A 16,962-nucleotide genomic window follows, 5' to 3' on the forward strand; every position below is an offset into this window, starting at 1 on the left:
TTGATGCAATGGCTGAGAACTTGCGCTTTAAATGTTCTAAAAGGTGAACTTGTACAGGACTCGTATGTCCCACATTGATCTCTGCAGTGTTGCTTGTGCGATAGCACTGACAACTCTACGGAAACGCCGCTGGCCTCTGTAGTCGAGTGAAGACCGTCTGCCATTGCGTTTTCCGTGGTGAGAGGAAATGCCTGAAATTTTATGTCATCGGCACAATTTTGAGACTGTTGCTCTCGGAATATTGCATTCCCTAACGGTTTTCGAAATATCTCTAACAACAATACCGCGTTCAAAATCTGGTGATTCCTGCCGCGCGAACATATAATCAAGTCGGAAACTTTTCCACATGAACAACCTGAGAACAAATGACAGATGTGCCAATTGCACTTCTACACTGACGCGCGAAGGAGGTGCTGTAGCCATGCGTACTCAAATACCGAGATATTTAAATAGGCAGAGTTCGGCGCTGCGATCGCTAACGCCTATACGAGACAACAATTGTCTGGCGCAGTTGTTAGATCAGTTACTGCTGCTACAATGGCGGTTATCAAGATTTAAGTGAAACTTCCTGGCAGATTAAAACTGTGTGCCAGACCGAGACTCGAACTCGGGACCTTTGCCTTTCGCGGGCAAGTGCTCTACCATCTGAGCTACCGAAGCACGACTCACGCCCCGCCCTCACAGTTTTACTTCTGCCATTATCTCGTCTCCTTCCTTACAAACTATAGAGAAGCTCTCCTGCGAACCTCCAGAGTTCGAGTCTCGGTCGGGCACACAGTTTTAATCTGCCAGGAAGTTTCGTATCAGCGCACACTCCGCTGCAGAGTGAAAATCTCATTCTGGAAACATCCCCCAGGCTGTGGCTAAGCCATGTCTCCGCAGTATCCTTTCTTTCAGGAGTGCTAGATCTGCAAGGTTCGCAGGAGAGCTTCTGTAAAGTTTGTAAGGTAGGAGACGAGATACTGGCAGAAGTAAAGCTGTGAGGACCGGGCGTGAGTCGTGCTTCGGTAGCTCAGATGGTAGAGCACTTGCCCGCGAAAGGCAAAGGTCCCGAGTTCGAGTCTCGGTCTGGCACACAGTTTTAATCTGCCAGGAAGTTTCATATCAGCGCACACTCCGCTGCAGAGTGAAAATCTTATTCGGGAAGATTTAAGTGAGTTTGAATGTGGTGTTATAGGCGGCGCACGAGCGGTGGGACACAGCAACTCCGAGACAGCGATGAAGTGGGAATTTTCCTGTACGACCATTTCACGAGTGTACCGTGAATATCAGGAGCCTGGTAAAACGTCAAATTTCTGACATCGCTGCAGCCGGAAAAAGATCCTGAGAAAACGGGACCACCGACGACTGAAGAGAAACGTTCAACGTGACAGAAGTGCGACCCTTCCGCAACTTGCTGCAAATTTCAGTGCTGGCCCATCAATAAGTGTCAGCGTGCGAACTATTCAACTAAATGTCATCGACATAGGCTTTCGGAGCCGAATCCCCATTCGTCTACCCTTGATGACTGCACGACACAAAGCTTTACGACTCGCTTGGGCCCTTCAACACTGACATTGAGTTGTTGACGATTGGAAAGGTGTTGCTTGGTCGGACGAGTCTCGTTTCAAATTGTATCGAGCGGATGGACGTGCACGGGTGAGCCGTGGGCGGCTCGTGTTGGTGCCATGTCTCATTCGACATCCTGTTTTTACTGTACTACCACCTCGTTATGTTAATTTCTATTACTGGTGTCATCGAGTTGCCGCCTTGCCTGCCCGTGAGCGGCAGCAGCGGCGCTTATCGATATAGGCTCTGGAGTATTATCTTTGCGGACTGCTATTACTTCCCAGTTGTCGTGTGTTCGGAGTGAGTTCGGATCTGCCACTGAGTTGAGAGGCACTAGCAGTGCAGTTCAGACCTGGAAGTGTTTGATTTAGGACGCTGCACAAGTTCAGTCGGGGCGCGGCTGCAGTGAGGTCCGGACAGCCATGACTAGCCCGACGGTTGCCGATACATATCACTTCGGTGCGGACTACCTCGGTAGGTCGTCGGTCAGTCGTATTGTAGAACGACGTGTATGTTGGCCGGCGATCGCTTATGGGTTGCCTGTGTGTGCCGACTCGTGATGCGTCCTTGTTATTGCACAGTCGCTGTCGTTAGTATTGTCTAGTTTTCGTGCAAGTGTGTGTAGCTTGTGATGGCGACTGCTCAGTTATGTTAGTGCTGTATCCGTGCTGGCGTGTGGCAGTCGGTCGGTTGGCATGGAGCAGTGAGGAAATCTCAGCAGGGCGTAGTTTCGTCGGGCCCACTTGCGCTCTCTACGCAGTGTCGGAGTGTGTGGGGCTGTTCCCATTGCTACGAGGTGTGTGGCTCACGGACCCTGGACACGAAAGTTGGGTTTGGACTGTTCACATTGTGCCGTTTGGTTCTCGTTGTTGGCTGTTGGGACATTCCCGCTAGCAACAACGTGTGTGTTCGAGTTGGCGAACGTTTAGCCACTGTCTGGTGGAGTCTAACTGTATTTGGTTATTTGCAGTTGACGTGCACCAGCGGAATTTTCTGCCTTGTGGCCGTTAACGTTCCTGTTACCTGCCCTGGCCGTTGACGTCCTTCCCCACCGAGTGGTCGCTGTCCAGGACAGTGTGTAGTCTGACACCTTAATGTATGCGTGGTTGTGGGCGTCCATGCCTTCTACGTTTTGCATTGAATTCCCGGTCGTATCCTGGGCGAGTGGAGCGCAAGTTACCTTGTCGGTGGGTCTGTTGACTGTCTGTTGGTTGGGTTGTCGTCGGATCGAGAATGGTTGGGCCGACTGCCTGACCGACCTAAGCGATCGTTAGTATTTCAAGTGCTGGCCGACCCCCGAAACTTCTGAGCGCCTTTAGCTGCACTGCGGTTTCTTATTTTCCGTTCTGGTATTTGTACGGCTCAAAACCGATGGTTTTGAATTAAAGTTGAATTGTTTTTAGTAATGGTTTAAGTCATGGGCCTTCAGCCACTTTAAAATTAAAATTCCTTGCTTATCAAGTGTTAGATTGTTTGGGGCCTTCAGCCTAATTTAAGATAAGGCTTTGTTGTTTAAATTTATTTTACCTTGAGTTTTAAGTCATGGGGCCTTCAGCCAATTTAAATTAAGGATCCTTGTCTTTCGAGCATCAGACTGTTTGGGGCCTTCAACCTAATTGAAGATAAGGCCTTCTGCCTTGTGTTTTTTATTTAATTTTACCTTGAGTCTTAAATCATGGGCCTTCAGCCGTCTCTAAATAAAGGTTGTTGCTTTTCAACTGCTAGATTTTTGGGCCTTCAGCGAAATTATAGAACTTACTTAACGTGAGGCCTTCTGCCTTCTAAACATTCTCTTTGGCGTCTGAATTTTGAGTTAATGGCTTTTAGCCTTTTTTAAAAATTAAAGTGGTTGTGCCCTTAAGGCATAAGATAGTGTGGCGTATTCAGCCGAAAACTAAGTTCAAGAATTTGTACTGTAATGTTTGGTCAGATAAATAAAGTTATATGTGTTCGAGTGTAACTTACAGCCACTCATTTTGGCCTCTTACCACAATTCCAACTACCTGTCCTGTACTGCGGGTTCAGCAGGGCGTATCAAGGGGTGTGAAGAAACCTGATGAATCCATGGACCATGTTCAAGCTCGTGGAGGCTCTATTATGGCGTGGGGCGTGTGCAGGTGGAATTATATGGGACCCTTAATACGTCTAGATACGACTCTGATAGGTGACACGTACGTAGGCATCCTGTCTGGGCACCTGCATCTATTCATGTCCACTGTGCATTCCGACTGACTTGGGCAATTCCAGCAGGACAATGCAACCACCCACACGTCCAGGATTGCTACAGAGTGGCTCCAGGAACACTCTTCTGCTTTTTACCACTTCCGCTGGCCACCAAATTGCCCAGACATGAACATTACTGAGCATATCTGGGATGCCTTGCAACGTGCTGTTCATGTCTCCACGTCTCTTACGGATTTATGGACACCCTTGCAAGATTCACGGTGTCAGCTCCCTCCAGCACTACTTCAGACATTAGTCTAGTGCACGCAACATCGTGTTGCGGCACTTCTGCGTGCTCGCGCGGGCCCTGCACGATGTTACGCAGGTGTACTTTCTTTGGCTCTTCAGTGTTTGTCTGAAACTTGGACACACATTTTGCCTTGCGGCTGCTATGCGCCTGAAATCAGGCAAACTGCAATTCAGGGGTGTCGAAGGGTATGCTTAATGCATCTCCCCATGTTGCACACTTCGAAGTTGGAGTCGTGTGCGACGACGGAGCTTCCACCCCTAAGCCGTGCAACAAAAAAATGTTTCTCGGCTAGTCTGTAATAAATGAAAGATGTAGTGTCGGGCAAGTTACTCACCGATGACCCTGTGCACGGCGGCCAGCTGCTGCTGCTGCTGGCCCGTGACGGCGCCCAGGTCGTCCTCGTCGGCCGACGAGTAGGCGTCGTTGACGAGCCCGTGCGGCCGCGACTCGAGCGCCTGCAGCTTCCGCGACCCGCGCAGCGACCGGTTCAGCGCCTCCTGCTGCTCCTCCGCCTCCTTGCGCTTCCGCAGCTGCTCCTGATGACGGGACACAGAGGTCGAAACGTCAGGCTCACCAAACACACTGCGCGGTGTGAGGTATTCGAGAAAAGCTATGTAAGCTGCATTTGGAATTACTGAGGAATGGGATACAACCTGTCAGCTTTGACCTAAGGCTCCTGTACTTTGACCAATGACGTCAGAAGTTTTTTTTTGTTATGATTTTAGGGCGCAAAACTGCTACGGTCATTAGCGTCCGGTCTGTGACTAAGGTAAAAAAAAACAAAAAAAACACGAAACTGGAAACCAGCAGCAATGGGAGCAAAACTCAAAAAAGTGGGGAAACCAAAAACAGAAGGAAAGCTTAAAAAACCACTATAGAAGGGGGGTTGTTTGTCCCGGAAAAGAGCTTCAAATGACTGACGTCATCTCACTGGCACTAATAAACTCGATAACGTGATCGGCTGATCGCGTGTCATCTGCTAAAATCGACGATATATCAGGCGACAGCTGTATACGGACGCGTAACGGAGTAAAATAGGGGCACTCAAGTAAAAGCTGTCTCACCGTCCACAGTTGAGAGCCCTATCCGGAGTCTAGTTAAAAATGCCTCCTCCCGACGACGAGTTCGGGAGGAAGAGGTCAAAGCACAGGGAAGAGCTTTCACGTCCCGCAATTGGGAAGTGTCGACCAATGTGCGTACCATAAAAGAGCAACACGACGACATAAAACACTCCGTAGATCGGCGAAGGGAATCGTGCGAATAGCTGGCCGAAGAAGAGAGACTGCAGTCTTGGCCGCTATATCGGCCGCCTCGTTTCCACAGATACCAACAAGTCCTGGGATCCAGAGGAACGCCACAGAGAGGCCCCCCAAGTGGAGCAAGCGTAGGCAGTTCTGAATCCGGTGGACCAGAGGGGGGACAGGGTAGAGAGCTTGGAGACTGAGGAGAGAGCTGAGAGAATCTGAACAGATAACATACTGTATCCGCTGATGGCGGCGGATGTATTGGACAGCCTGGAGAACAGCATAAAGCTCGAACACTGGTTGGGAAGCCGAATTCGATTTGGGGTGTCGCCTACAATATAGGCGCTCCCAACACCAAACGATGTTTTTGAGACGTCGGAAGTTATCAGAGATGATGTATTGCACAGATTTAACAGCAAAACCGAGTATTGAGAAACAAAGGAAAGTAGGACAGAGAAACCAGATGGTAGACACATAGCATGTACATTCATATTCCAAACGTAATGTTAAGTATAGTATCCTACTCTTCAGTTTACCTCATTCGTATATTTCTATGAATATGGAAGCAGGGTTGGTCAAGTGCAGTACGAATACAAATTTTACAGCTTTCGCTTTTTCTCACCTTCGCCAGCACTAGTATTACTACCTACACAGGTCACCAGAACAGGATACTAGTTCTACGAAGGACGAAAAAAGCGAGTTACGCAACATTGGCATCCTGTAACATAATTGAGCTACGAAGGTAGTATCCAGTTCTTCATTTGACCTCTATAGGTCGAGTGCATTGCAGCATATAAATCTTACGTATGACGCTATTTTTCATCTTCGCTAAAACTCTGGGCAAATGGGAGGTATTTGCATGAAAAGTTTGTGGTAAAAAAAGAAAAAAAACCGTTGCTTCCACCATTACTTGTCTAATTGGGATTTATGGATCATGCTTTAAATACCTTTCTGCGAAATTTTTCTTCATCAGTCAAAATAAATTGAAGTCTGAAGTTTTTGTTGGTCGTCAAAGTCACAAATTGATGAAAAGGCACAAATATGAGAATTCCGTGTATTTTAGAGGGAAAGATACATTGACTAGTACCCTCCGGATGTAGATGTGGACTGCCTTCGGGTCTGTTCCTGACGATGTTTTAGGGAGTAAAAAACATCGAAATTAGAAGAAGATTGTCAAAATCGTGTTGGAAATATTTCAAGAATTCTGGTTGTAGCATGAGTGTACAAGTAAATTTCCTACACTCGCATACTGACTACTTCCATGAAAATCTGGGGCACAAACTAAGAGAACACTTCCAGCACGATATTAAGGAGAGGTACCAGTGAAGATGTAACGAAAATATGATGGTCGACTATTGTTAGATGTTGAAGGGGAGGAATAAAGATGAGGTTCAGCGAGGAATCAAAGAGGAAAGTTTGAATATTAATGCAATGGAGTACTCATAATGTTAAGTCGCCTGCTTGTAGAATTTTTATTATATATCTAAGAAAATAAAACAATTACAAAAATACAGGCACTGATTGCACTTTTTTATTTATATAGCGATTACTTAAATTTTTAATACATAATAGGTTATTTTGTTTTCTTACGTAATAGGAGAAAATGAAAGTACTTTTCAGAATCTTCATTACAAACTGATTCTAGAACATATGTTTTCCAGAAATTACCCAAAACAATGTTTTTAAATGTAGGCTTGAGTCATCACTGTAAATCAGTGAATACACCAACCGTCTTCCGAAGAGAAACACAAGATTATGGTTTAACATACAGTCATCTGATCTACAAATCAAGACAGAGGTGATACGTTAGTACTGACGTGGAGTGATTTCCACATTGATTTATTTGTAACTAGGCCTACTTTAAGAGTTTCAGTCGGTTCATTTCTTTTACTGTCATCAGAATATCGACGTCAGGAAAATAAAACCTTAGCAAGTCCGTCTCGCATGAGACTACCCCATACTGTGCACAACCCACAATATATATGAATAATCATTTGTTAAAAGAGCTGAAGCCTATTGACTCTACTTCTAAGAAAACAGAAAAAACTTTGCCGCCTGGTTCAGCTGCGTGACTTCAACTACTAAACTGCTACTACTGTTATTCATGGACTTGTCACACCACTTTTCATTTCAGACGCAATTTAGACGTATTTTAAGGCCTTTATAGTGCATGGACGTAAGTCCATTTAACAGTTCATTTGTAAAAATATTCCAGACATAATATTTCATATTGTTCTTGATATTGTTACTTGAAATAAAATCATATTTTTGTAAAAACTCAACAGTGGCTTAATAAATTTTCTTGAATGACTGCGAAATTTATGTATAACAACTTATCTCATTTTTGCAGGTATCTAAACAATATTCCAGAAGTAAAATTATTTAGTACTTTTAGAACATCGAAGTACATAACAAACAAAACGTTAACCGTGGTTTTTGAGCCTGGCACGAAGTCAATAATTTTACAGATGCTGATTTAACTTTGAACTTTCTACTTCACTATCATCTGCTCCGGCCACGTCATTCCAATTAACAGTAGCTTCGTAGAAAATCTTTTCTTCTCCTCCATGGGAAGCATATGAGAGTACTTGCTGAATGTCCGTGACATTTTTGTTTTGACGGAGGTATTGCTGTCTGAATATGCTAAGCCACAAGCTCCTCTTCTCCCCAATTCTATTCAATACCTCCTCATTAGTTATGTGATCTACCCATCTAAAAGCTTGAATATATGACATACGATGGCTACGTTAAGTGAAGTCGCTACACATCCTTAACTTGTTCAGATCGGGGCACAAGACATTTCATTGTTTCCACTGGTGGTATTGTTTTCTTATACCATTATGCCACGAGGCACTAACAAATATATCGTATAATTCGACCATTTTCACAGTTTCTTCCGACTGTTTATGTATTGTTGTCCTTTTACACGAGCTTGTTTTATTATATTTCTTGAAAATAAGAGTCATTCTTTACAATATTCCTCGTTTTAACTTTTTTAGTCTTTCATTTACAACTTAACGTTAGTTAACCATCTTAAAATTCTAAAATAATCATGAATACAGAAAAACCAAAAAGTCACAGCTTCCTCTTTATTATCTTTGTGGTCAGAAACTAAACTGTTATTTCCATGTGTAGTCGCCTTCACGCTGTTCGTACACAGAGTTTGGTCAATGACTGCTAGGAGTAAAGTTCTTTTAACACTAACGTACGTATTTGTGTGTCAAGATCCCGACGACATCTTGTTGTTGTTGTTGTTGTTGTTGTTGTGGTCTTCAGCTCAGAGACTGGTTTGATGCAGCTCTCCATGCTACTCTATCCTGTGCAAGCTTCTTCATCTCCCAGTACCTACTGCAGCCTACATCCTTCTGAATCTGCTTAGTGTATTCACCTCTTGGTCTCCCTCTACGATTTTTACCCTCCACGCTGTCCTCCAATACTAAATTGGTGATCCCTCGATGTCTCATAACATGTCCTACCAACCGAACCCTTCTTCTAGTCACGTTGTGCCACAAGCTCCTCTTCTCCCCAATTCTGTTCAATACCTCCTCATTAGTTATGTGATCTACCCATCTAATCTTCAGCATTCTTCTGTAGCACCACATTTCGAAAGCTTCTATTCTCCTCTTGTCTATACTATTTATTGTCCATGTTTCACTTCCATATATGGCTACACTCTATACAAATACTTTAAGAAACGACTTCCTGACATTTAAATCTATACTCGATATTAACACTTTTTCTTCTTCAGAAACGCTTTCCTTGCCATTGCCAGTCTACATTTTATATCCTCTCTACTTCGACCATCATCAGTTATTTTTCTCCCCAAATAGCAAAACTCATTTACCACTTTAAGCGCCTCATTTCCTAATCTCTCAGCATCACCCGGCTTAATTCGACTACATTCCATTATCCTCGTTTTGCTTCTGTTGATGTTCATCTTATATCCTCCTTTCAAGACACTGTCCATTCCGTTCAACTGCTCTTCCAAGTCCCTTGCTGTCTCTGACGGAATTACAATGTCATCAGCGAACCTCAAAGTTTTTATTTCTTCTCCATGGATTTTAATACCTACTCCGAACTTTTCTTTTGTTTATTGCTTGCTCAATATACAGATTGAATAACATCGGGGATAGGCTACAACCCTGTCTCACTCCCTTCCCAACCACTGTTTCCCTTTCATGCCCCTCGACTCTTATAACTGCCATCTGCTTTCTGTAGAAATTGCAAATAGCCTTTCGCTCCCTGTATTTTACCCCTGCCACCTTCAGAATTCACTAAAAAATGTATAAAACTGGAGTTAAGCAATTTTACAAGTGAGTGGGTGTGGAAATTCGCAGGGAGCGAAAATTTGCACCCTGGTTGTCAAAACTCACTTGTAAATTAAGAGATGAAATTCGGACGCTACTTCCGTCAGCCGGACGTACTGTACCTGTCGGAAGTTCTTGAGCCTCTTCCTTGTCGGCGTGTCGGACACCATGGCTCGCTTCTTCGCTGGCTACGTATGACGTCACGCACGCTGCTGTCTCGTCCAAAGCAACTGACAGTCCACACGTGGCAGCCTCTCGCGGCCTTCAGCTTTGTCACCGCTGCCCTGCTGTAGACACGTCCAGCCTGCCCCTCCCCCCTTGCTATGCCACCCCCACAGCTCCCGTGTTCCCCCTGCCCTATCGTTCCATCAACTTTACTCTTAGAAACCACTTCTCTGTCCTCTCCGCCAGTTTGCTTCTTACACGGCTCGATCACCCAACTGCTACCTGCAACACTGTACACTTCCCCCAGAAACCGTTTCTACGCTCCTAGCCTCGGTTCTTTTACCCAACCTTTCTCTCGCGGCTCCGTCGACAGGTGTTTCTGCTCCTCTTTCTTTGCCGTCCACAGGGAAGCCATTCGGCGCATTACTGCCACCAGCATCGACTGTTCACTTCTTTACCGTACCCGGTGTTGCATCGAGATCCTTCTTCAGCTGAAATCCAACAACAGTCTCTAACAACCCATCGATTCTTCCTCCCTTCCTCGCTATTATGGGCGCTTTCTTCTTTTATGAGTAACGGCAATATCGCTACGTTTCCAAGCCAGTAGATGCAATTAGATCATCGACATAATAGAGCAGTACAACAGAAAATGGAGCTCTCACGAAGACGACGGCAGTCAAAGCGGGTGCAGCAAAGTACATGCAGTTGCGAAGGGAGAAATATTAACGGAGGTACCTCTAGATATACTTGGAATAAAATTACCCCACAAAGAATTTTGTAACTTTGTTAACTGCCGCATTAAACTCCTCAGGCAAGAATACTAGAACGAATCGAGGCAATTAAAAGGCGGTTACCACGAGACAGTCGAAGTAGAGATCCCACCGAAACTTTTGTTCCACAAAACCGACTATAGCTTTGCAAGGCTTTTGTATCACACGGGATACTGAAATAGCCTACTGTGAGGGCAGGAATTAAAATGTTGAGGATGTCGACCACCTCTTCTTTGCTGGCCCCCTGCTAAGGAATTCAGTAAGAAGGGCTTGTTAAGTACCTAATAACCGAATAGTCACCATTCCTCGCGTCCAGGAGTGCTCTGTTACTCCGTTGGGATAAGCGACAATTATCGTCTACGAGCTAGTAATAAGGTACCTCAGCAAAAGTAATTTATACATTTACAGCAACTCCGTAATAAATACCGACAGAAATACACGGCAGTCAATGCGAGAAAGGTGAATGGGTTTACACTGTAAAAATGACGAAGTGTTTACGTAAGAAGAGATACGCACCAGCTATTTGTTACTGTGAATCTTGAATTGAAGCGCTCGCCGCTATTATGTGACCTACACAGTACCTCAAATAAACTAATTATTGTCAGTGTGTATTTTATGTAAATGTGTGTTCAGAATATGGCCATATGCTTAAGGAACTAAATATCAATCTGCAGCTTCTTGTCACGTCCGTTCACCTTAGTGTTGTGTTTACATAACTTTAGAGTCTTCATTTAGAGCTTTTAACATCTCGCACTGAAGCCTTCGAAAGTTTTTGTGGAGGCCATTTTAACAAGGAAAGGAAGAAAAGGTCAAAATTCAAACAAGCAGCTTTAGAATCACGCAGGGTAAGGGTGGAACGAGGGATTCGGTCAAGGAATCATCCGGGAATTCACCTCACGGAAAGACGAAGAGCCTAAATCTGCATAGCAGAACGGGGGTTGAAAATATTAATACAGTAAGTTGTGCCTCATTACTGTAAATCGCAGTATCTAGTATGCACCAGCAGCATGTCACATGTGCTACTGCCGTATAGTTAGCTAAGCACTCTCAAAATTAGATATATTCGAAAAAAACAGAGAAAAGCGAAATTTCTTAAACAGAGAGATAACCGACAGAATATACTTGTGCGTGCCCCTATCCACGATGTAGACAGCGGATAGTAGCAGAGAGAACCTGTGCAGAAGCCACCGATAGCAGAACTAGCTGGCAACGTGTAGCGAAAGTTTGAAACAGTTAACACGCACGAACGCGAAATCGTGCGATAGATTTGGTAGAAGCTGATCTGCTTCGTCAGTAAAACCGAAATTGTATTGTTGCAAAGACGTTGCCGGTATCCCCGACGTAACACGAAAAGAGGGTAAGCTTGAACGCGACAGTTTTTACTGCGTGTTTTTTGAGTAATGTATTTTTCACTTATTTTACGGTCTGAAGACGGGAGGTTGGCCAAGGATGGAGAAAAGAGCTACGCCAGCACGCGGCATTAAGCATTGAGCAAGGCCATGGAACACGTAAGTCGCGGAGTAGCTAAATCTGGTTGGCGGAGCCGGCATGTGAACTGCGATCTCATAGAACGTGAGACTCGAACAGTTTAAATAGTCAGTCATAGATTAGGCATTCAGTCGTGGTCTTTAGGTGTACCCCTGCAGTTTCCATCGACCACGCAAAAGACAGTTTGCCACAAATAAGTAACTTTCAAGAGGAGGGAAATGTCTACTGCCTCAAGTCCCCACTATATCGGAGGTGACACTGCCCACACAGTTCCGGATAGGCACAGGCGGTCACGAGCGTGCATTCAGCAGCCACAGTGACGCATACATCGACACACTGCAGACAGTTAGATACTGGCGCGAGAACACTCGGTCAACACGGCGACTGCGGCACCGAACCGAAAGCAGACGCTGACGTCACTCCGACTGCACGTAATGACGTCAGACCCTCGCAGAAGACGCGGAGCATCCTCCACGGGAGGAAGTGTTGGTGTGCAGCTGTTGGACGCTTCCCATCCGCGAGAAATGTCGGTTCGACTGTCAACGGAACCGACGCACGTCGCGCTAACACGTAATCCCGATCTCGAACCAGTTACAACTCCCGAAATCGACACGCGCCGAACTTGCGAGGCGCTGTGGAAACTCGTGCCGATCACGCCGGCCAACAACTGGTCGCTTAGCCAGTTGCCTACCGTCCGTTCTCTCTCTCTCTCTCTCTCTCTCTCTCTCTCTCTCTCTCTCACACACACACACAGAGCATGCACCGGGTGCGCTAGAAAACAATCTCCCGGAAGTTCCGGCGGGGCGCGGTTAGTCCACGCGTCACTTCCGATGCTCCATTGTGGCGCCTGCGCCGAACTTCCGGTCAGATCTACCTGCTCCCACCCCTCCTCCCCCCTACTCTTCCCACCCCTCCTTGCCCCCATTTCTCTCTCTGTCGTCGTCCATTTTTTTTTTTCTTCTTTTACCTCGCACGCAACTGGACACCATTTCAAAACTGGGATCACTACACCCTCCGATGCGCTCATGAGGGTTGCAACGGGTCATCCTCCTCTAGCATTACTTTCCCTCAACAGTAGTTATCGACACCAGTATTATTTTTCGAATTTTGGACAGGTCAATATTATCTTACTTGCTTTCCTGAAAACTTTCCTATAATTTTCAAGCTAAAATTTATGAAAAGGAATTACCTTGTAAAATATGGTTCCAATGGTTCTGAGCACTATGGGACTTAACAGCTGAGGTCATCAGTCCCCTAGAACTTAGAACTACTTAAACCTAACTAACCTAAGGAAATCACACATATCCATGCCCGAAGCAGGATTCGAACCTGCGACCGTAGCGTTTGCACGGTTCCAGACTGAAGCGCCTCGAACTGCTCGGCCACTCCGGCAGGCTTTTATAAAATATCTTAGATCGATGTTACAATCCATAAGTACCAGTTCTGAATTTACGATTAAACTATTTTTTTTAGAAACATTTGAAATTACTAATAACGCAATTCTGTACTGTTTGCTATGTTTATTTCTGGATTCATTTATGAAATAATAATCGAAATTAATAATGTAACGAAAACAAGTAGAAATTCACTTGTTAAGAAAAATTGCAATCCCTTTGGAATATTGTTATTTCCGCAGTGTGAGAGTTTTAAGCTTGCCTCTGACATGATCGGTTGCCGGCCGGAGTGGCCGAGCGGTTCTAGGCGCTTCAGTCTGGAACCGCGGGACCGCTACGGTCGCAGGTTCGAATCCTGCCTCGGGCATGGATGTATGTGATGTCCTTACGTTAGTTAGGTAGTTCTAAGTTCTGGGGGACTGATGACCTCAGATGTTAAGTCCCTTAGTGCTCAGAGATATTTTTTGACATGATCGGACGCATTTTTGTATTTTGTGCGAACAGTGCAATTTCGGCTTTGTTAACGTGAAAAACCAAAATACTGTGTGATATACTAAAATGAGAGAACATATATTAATTACCTGGACTGGGTATTGTTTAATGTGGACAACAGGTGGAATCAGGAAGGGAGGGAGGGAGGGAGACTACAAGATGAAATCCGACTCAGCCATGTGGAGTATTTCTAGGAAGAAAAAAAATAAAAATAAGTAAAAACCGGTCAGGGCGTTATATTTGACCGGACTTCTGCCTTGAAAGCCGGACTGCCTACCTCGTACTGTAAACAGAAAGAGAGTCAGTTGGATATTTTCAGCCGTTTATTAAAAATCAGACTCAGTTTCTTTTTTGAGGGATCTACATCTACATCGATTCTGTGCAAATCACATTTAAGTGCCTGGCAGAGGGTTCATCGAATCACCTTCACAATTCTTTATTAGTCCAATCTAGTATAGAGCGCGGAAAGAATGAACACCTATATTTTTCCGTACGAGCTCTGATTTCCCTTGTTTTATCGTGCTGATCGTTCCTCCCTATGTAGGTCGGTGTCAACAAAATAAACGACAGCGTCATCTGCAAACAACCGCAGACGGCTGCTCAGATTGTCTCCCAAATCGTTTATATAGATAAGGAACAGCAAAGGGCCTATAACACTACCTTGGGGAACGCCTGAAATCACTTCTGCTTTACTCGATGACTTTCGGTCAATTACTGCCAACTGTGACCTCTCTGACAGGAAATCGCAAATCCAGTCACATAACTGAGACGATATTCGGTAAGCACGCAGTTTTACTACGAGCCGCTTGTGTGATACAGTGTCAAAAGCCTTCCGGAAATCCAGGAATACGGAATCGATCTGAAATCCCTTGTCAATAGCACTCAGCACTTCATGTGAATAAAGAGCTAGTTGTGTTTCACAGGAATGCTGTTTTCTAAACCCATGTTGACTGTGTGTCAATAGACCGTTTCCTTCGAGGTAATTCATAATGTTTGAACACAATATATGTTCTAAAATGCTGCTGCATGTCGACGTTAACGATATGGGCCTGTAATTTAGTGCATTACTCATACTACCTTTCTTGAATAATGGTGTGGCCTGTGCAACTTTCCAGTCTTTGGGTACGGATCTTTCGTCGAGCGAACGGTTGTATATGATTGTTAAGTATGGAGCTAATGCATCAGCATACTCGGAAAGGAACCTAATTGGTATACAGTCTGGACGAGAAGACTTGCTTTTATTAAGTGATTTGAATTGCTTCAATACTCCGAGGATATTTACTTCTACGTCACTCATGTTGGCAGCTGTTCTCGATTCGAATTCTGGAATATTTACTTCGTCTTCTTTTGTGAAGGCATTTCGGAAGGCCGTGTTTAGTAACTCTGCTTTGGCAGCACTGTCTTCGATAATATCTCCATTGTTATCACGCAGAGAAGGCATTGATTGTTTCTTGCCACCGAACTTCACTAATTCCCACTATATCTAACTTTAACCTATCCATTTCCCTTTTTAAATTTCCTAACCTGCCCGATTAAGGGATCTGACATTCCACGCTCCGATCCGTAGAACGCCAGTTTTCTTTCTCCTGATAACGACGTCCTCTTGAGTAGTCCCCGCTCGGAGATCCGAATGGGGGACTATTTTACCTCCGGAATATTTTACCCAAGAGGACGCCACCATTATTGAACCATACAGTAAAGCTGCATGCCCTCGGGAAAAATTACGGCTGTAGTTTCTCCTTGCTTTCAGCCGTTCGCAGTACCAGCACAGCAAGGCCGTTTTGGTTAGTGTTACAAGGCCAGATCAGTCAATCATCAAGACTGTTGCCCCTGCAACTACTGAAAAGGCGGCTGCCCATTATATTATTATTATTATTATTATTATTATTATTATTATTATTATTATTATTAACAATGAACAAAGCAAAACAGTTCCTTTTGCTGGATGTTGTATTTTATCACCAGTTGGACACTTCACGAGCGCCTATGAGTGTGATGTACTGGCGGATAATTCCTGCTGAAGCCAATAAAGTGGCTTCTTATAGTTGGCACATAGATATTTTACCACTGCCAGTTATTTTCAAGCACCTAACAAGACCTTCTGGCACTTGTTCATGTGTTACGTACCCAATGGGATCACATTCACACTTATTATTATTATTATTATTATTATTATTGAAACTTCCTGGCAGATTAAAACTGTGTGCCGGACCGAGACTCGAACTCGGGACCTTTGCCTTTCGCGGGCAAGTGCTCTACCAACTGAGCTACCCAAGCACGACTCACGCCCCGTCCTCAAAGCTTCACTTCTGCTAATACCTCGTCTCCTACCTTCCTTTCTTCCAGGAGTGCTAGTTCTGCAAGATTCGCAGGAGAGCGTCTGTAAAGTTTGGAAGGTAGGAGACGAGATACTGGGAGAAGTAAAGCTGTGAGTGTGAGACGTGGGTCGTGCTTGGGTAGCTCAGTTGGTAGAGCACTTGCCCGCGAAAGACAAAGATCCTGAGTTCGAGTCTCGGTCCAGCACACAGTTTTAATCTGCCAGGAAGTTTCATATCAGCGCACACTCCGCTGTAGAGTGAGAATTTCATTCTATTATTATTATTATTATTATTATTATTATTATTTTACATTCAAACTGAACTACTATGAACTACGATTTAACAATTAACATCGTTGTCCATTTGTAGCTCTTGTCCTCGTGCCTGCTGCCTGCTTGGATGCTCCGCCATTATCTCTTGCGCCCACCACTCAGTGGCTTCCTCTGGCCTTCTGACAGGGGTCCCTTTCGTCTTTAGAGTTGTTCTCCCAGCTCAAAAACCCAGTAGTTTTTGACGATTTGTCTACATTCATTCCTGTACATGATTTTGTCCCCTGACATACCGATTCCTGTAAGATCTCCATCAACATCCTTAAAACCATCCCAATCTACTTGCCTTTTGTCTTATGAAACACCAAATTCTCTCTGTTAGACGAGCATCCAACCTTTCTTTTAATGGATAATGATGCTGGTTCTACCTTTTGATCAGTGCATCGATTATGGATGAATAAATTGTATCAAAAATCCAAAAAAGTGACTGGTTC

General features: G+C 44.6%; 1 protein-coding gene across 1 annotated transcript in view; it reads right to left on the minus strand.

The window, feature by feature from the left end:
* LOC124717377 (protein PALS1-like) overlaps positions 1–16,962 on the minus strand; it is a 550,527-nt gene that overhangs the window by 105,745 nt on the left and 427,820 nt on the right. Inside the window, exon 5 of the mRNA XM_047244219.1 lies at positions 4,356–4,557. Coding sequence (XP_047100175.1) covers positions 4,356–4,557 — 202 coding nt within the window. The remainder of the gene's footprint in view (positions 1–4,355; positions 4,558–16,962) is intronic.

The sequence above is a fragment of the Schistocerca piceifrons genome, chromosome 9, assembly GCF_021461385.2.
Source record: "Schistocerca piceifrons isolate TAMUIC-IGC-003096 chromosome 9, iqSchPice1.1, whole genome shotgun sequence".
Classification (NCBI taxonomy): domain Eukaryota; kingdom Metazoa; phylum Arthropoda; class Insecta; order Orthoptera; family Acrididae; genus Schistocerca; species Schistocerca piceifrons.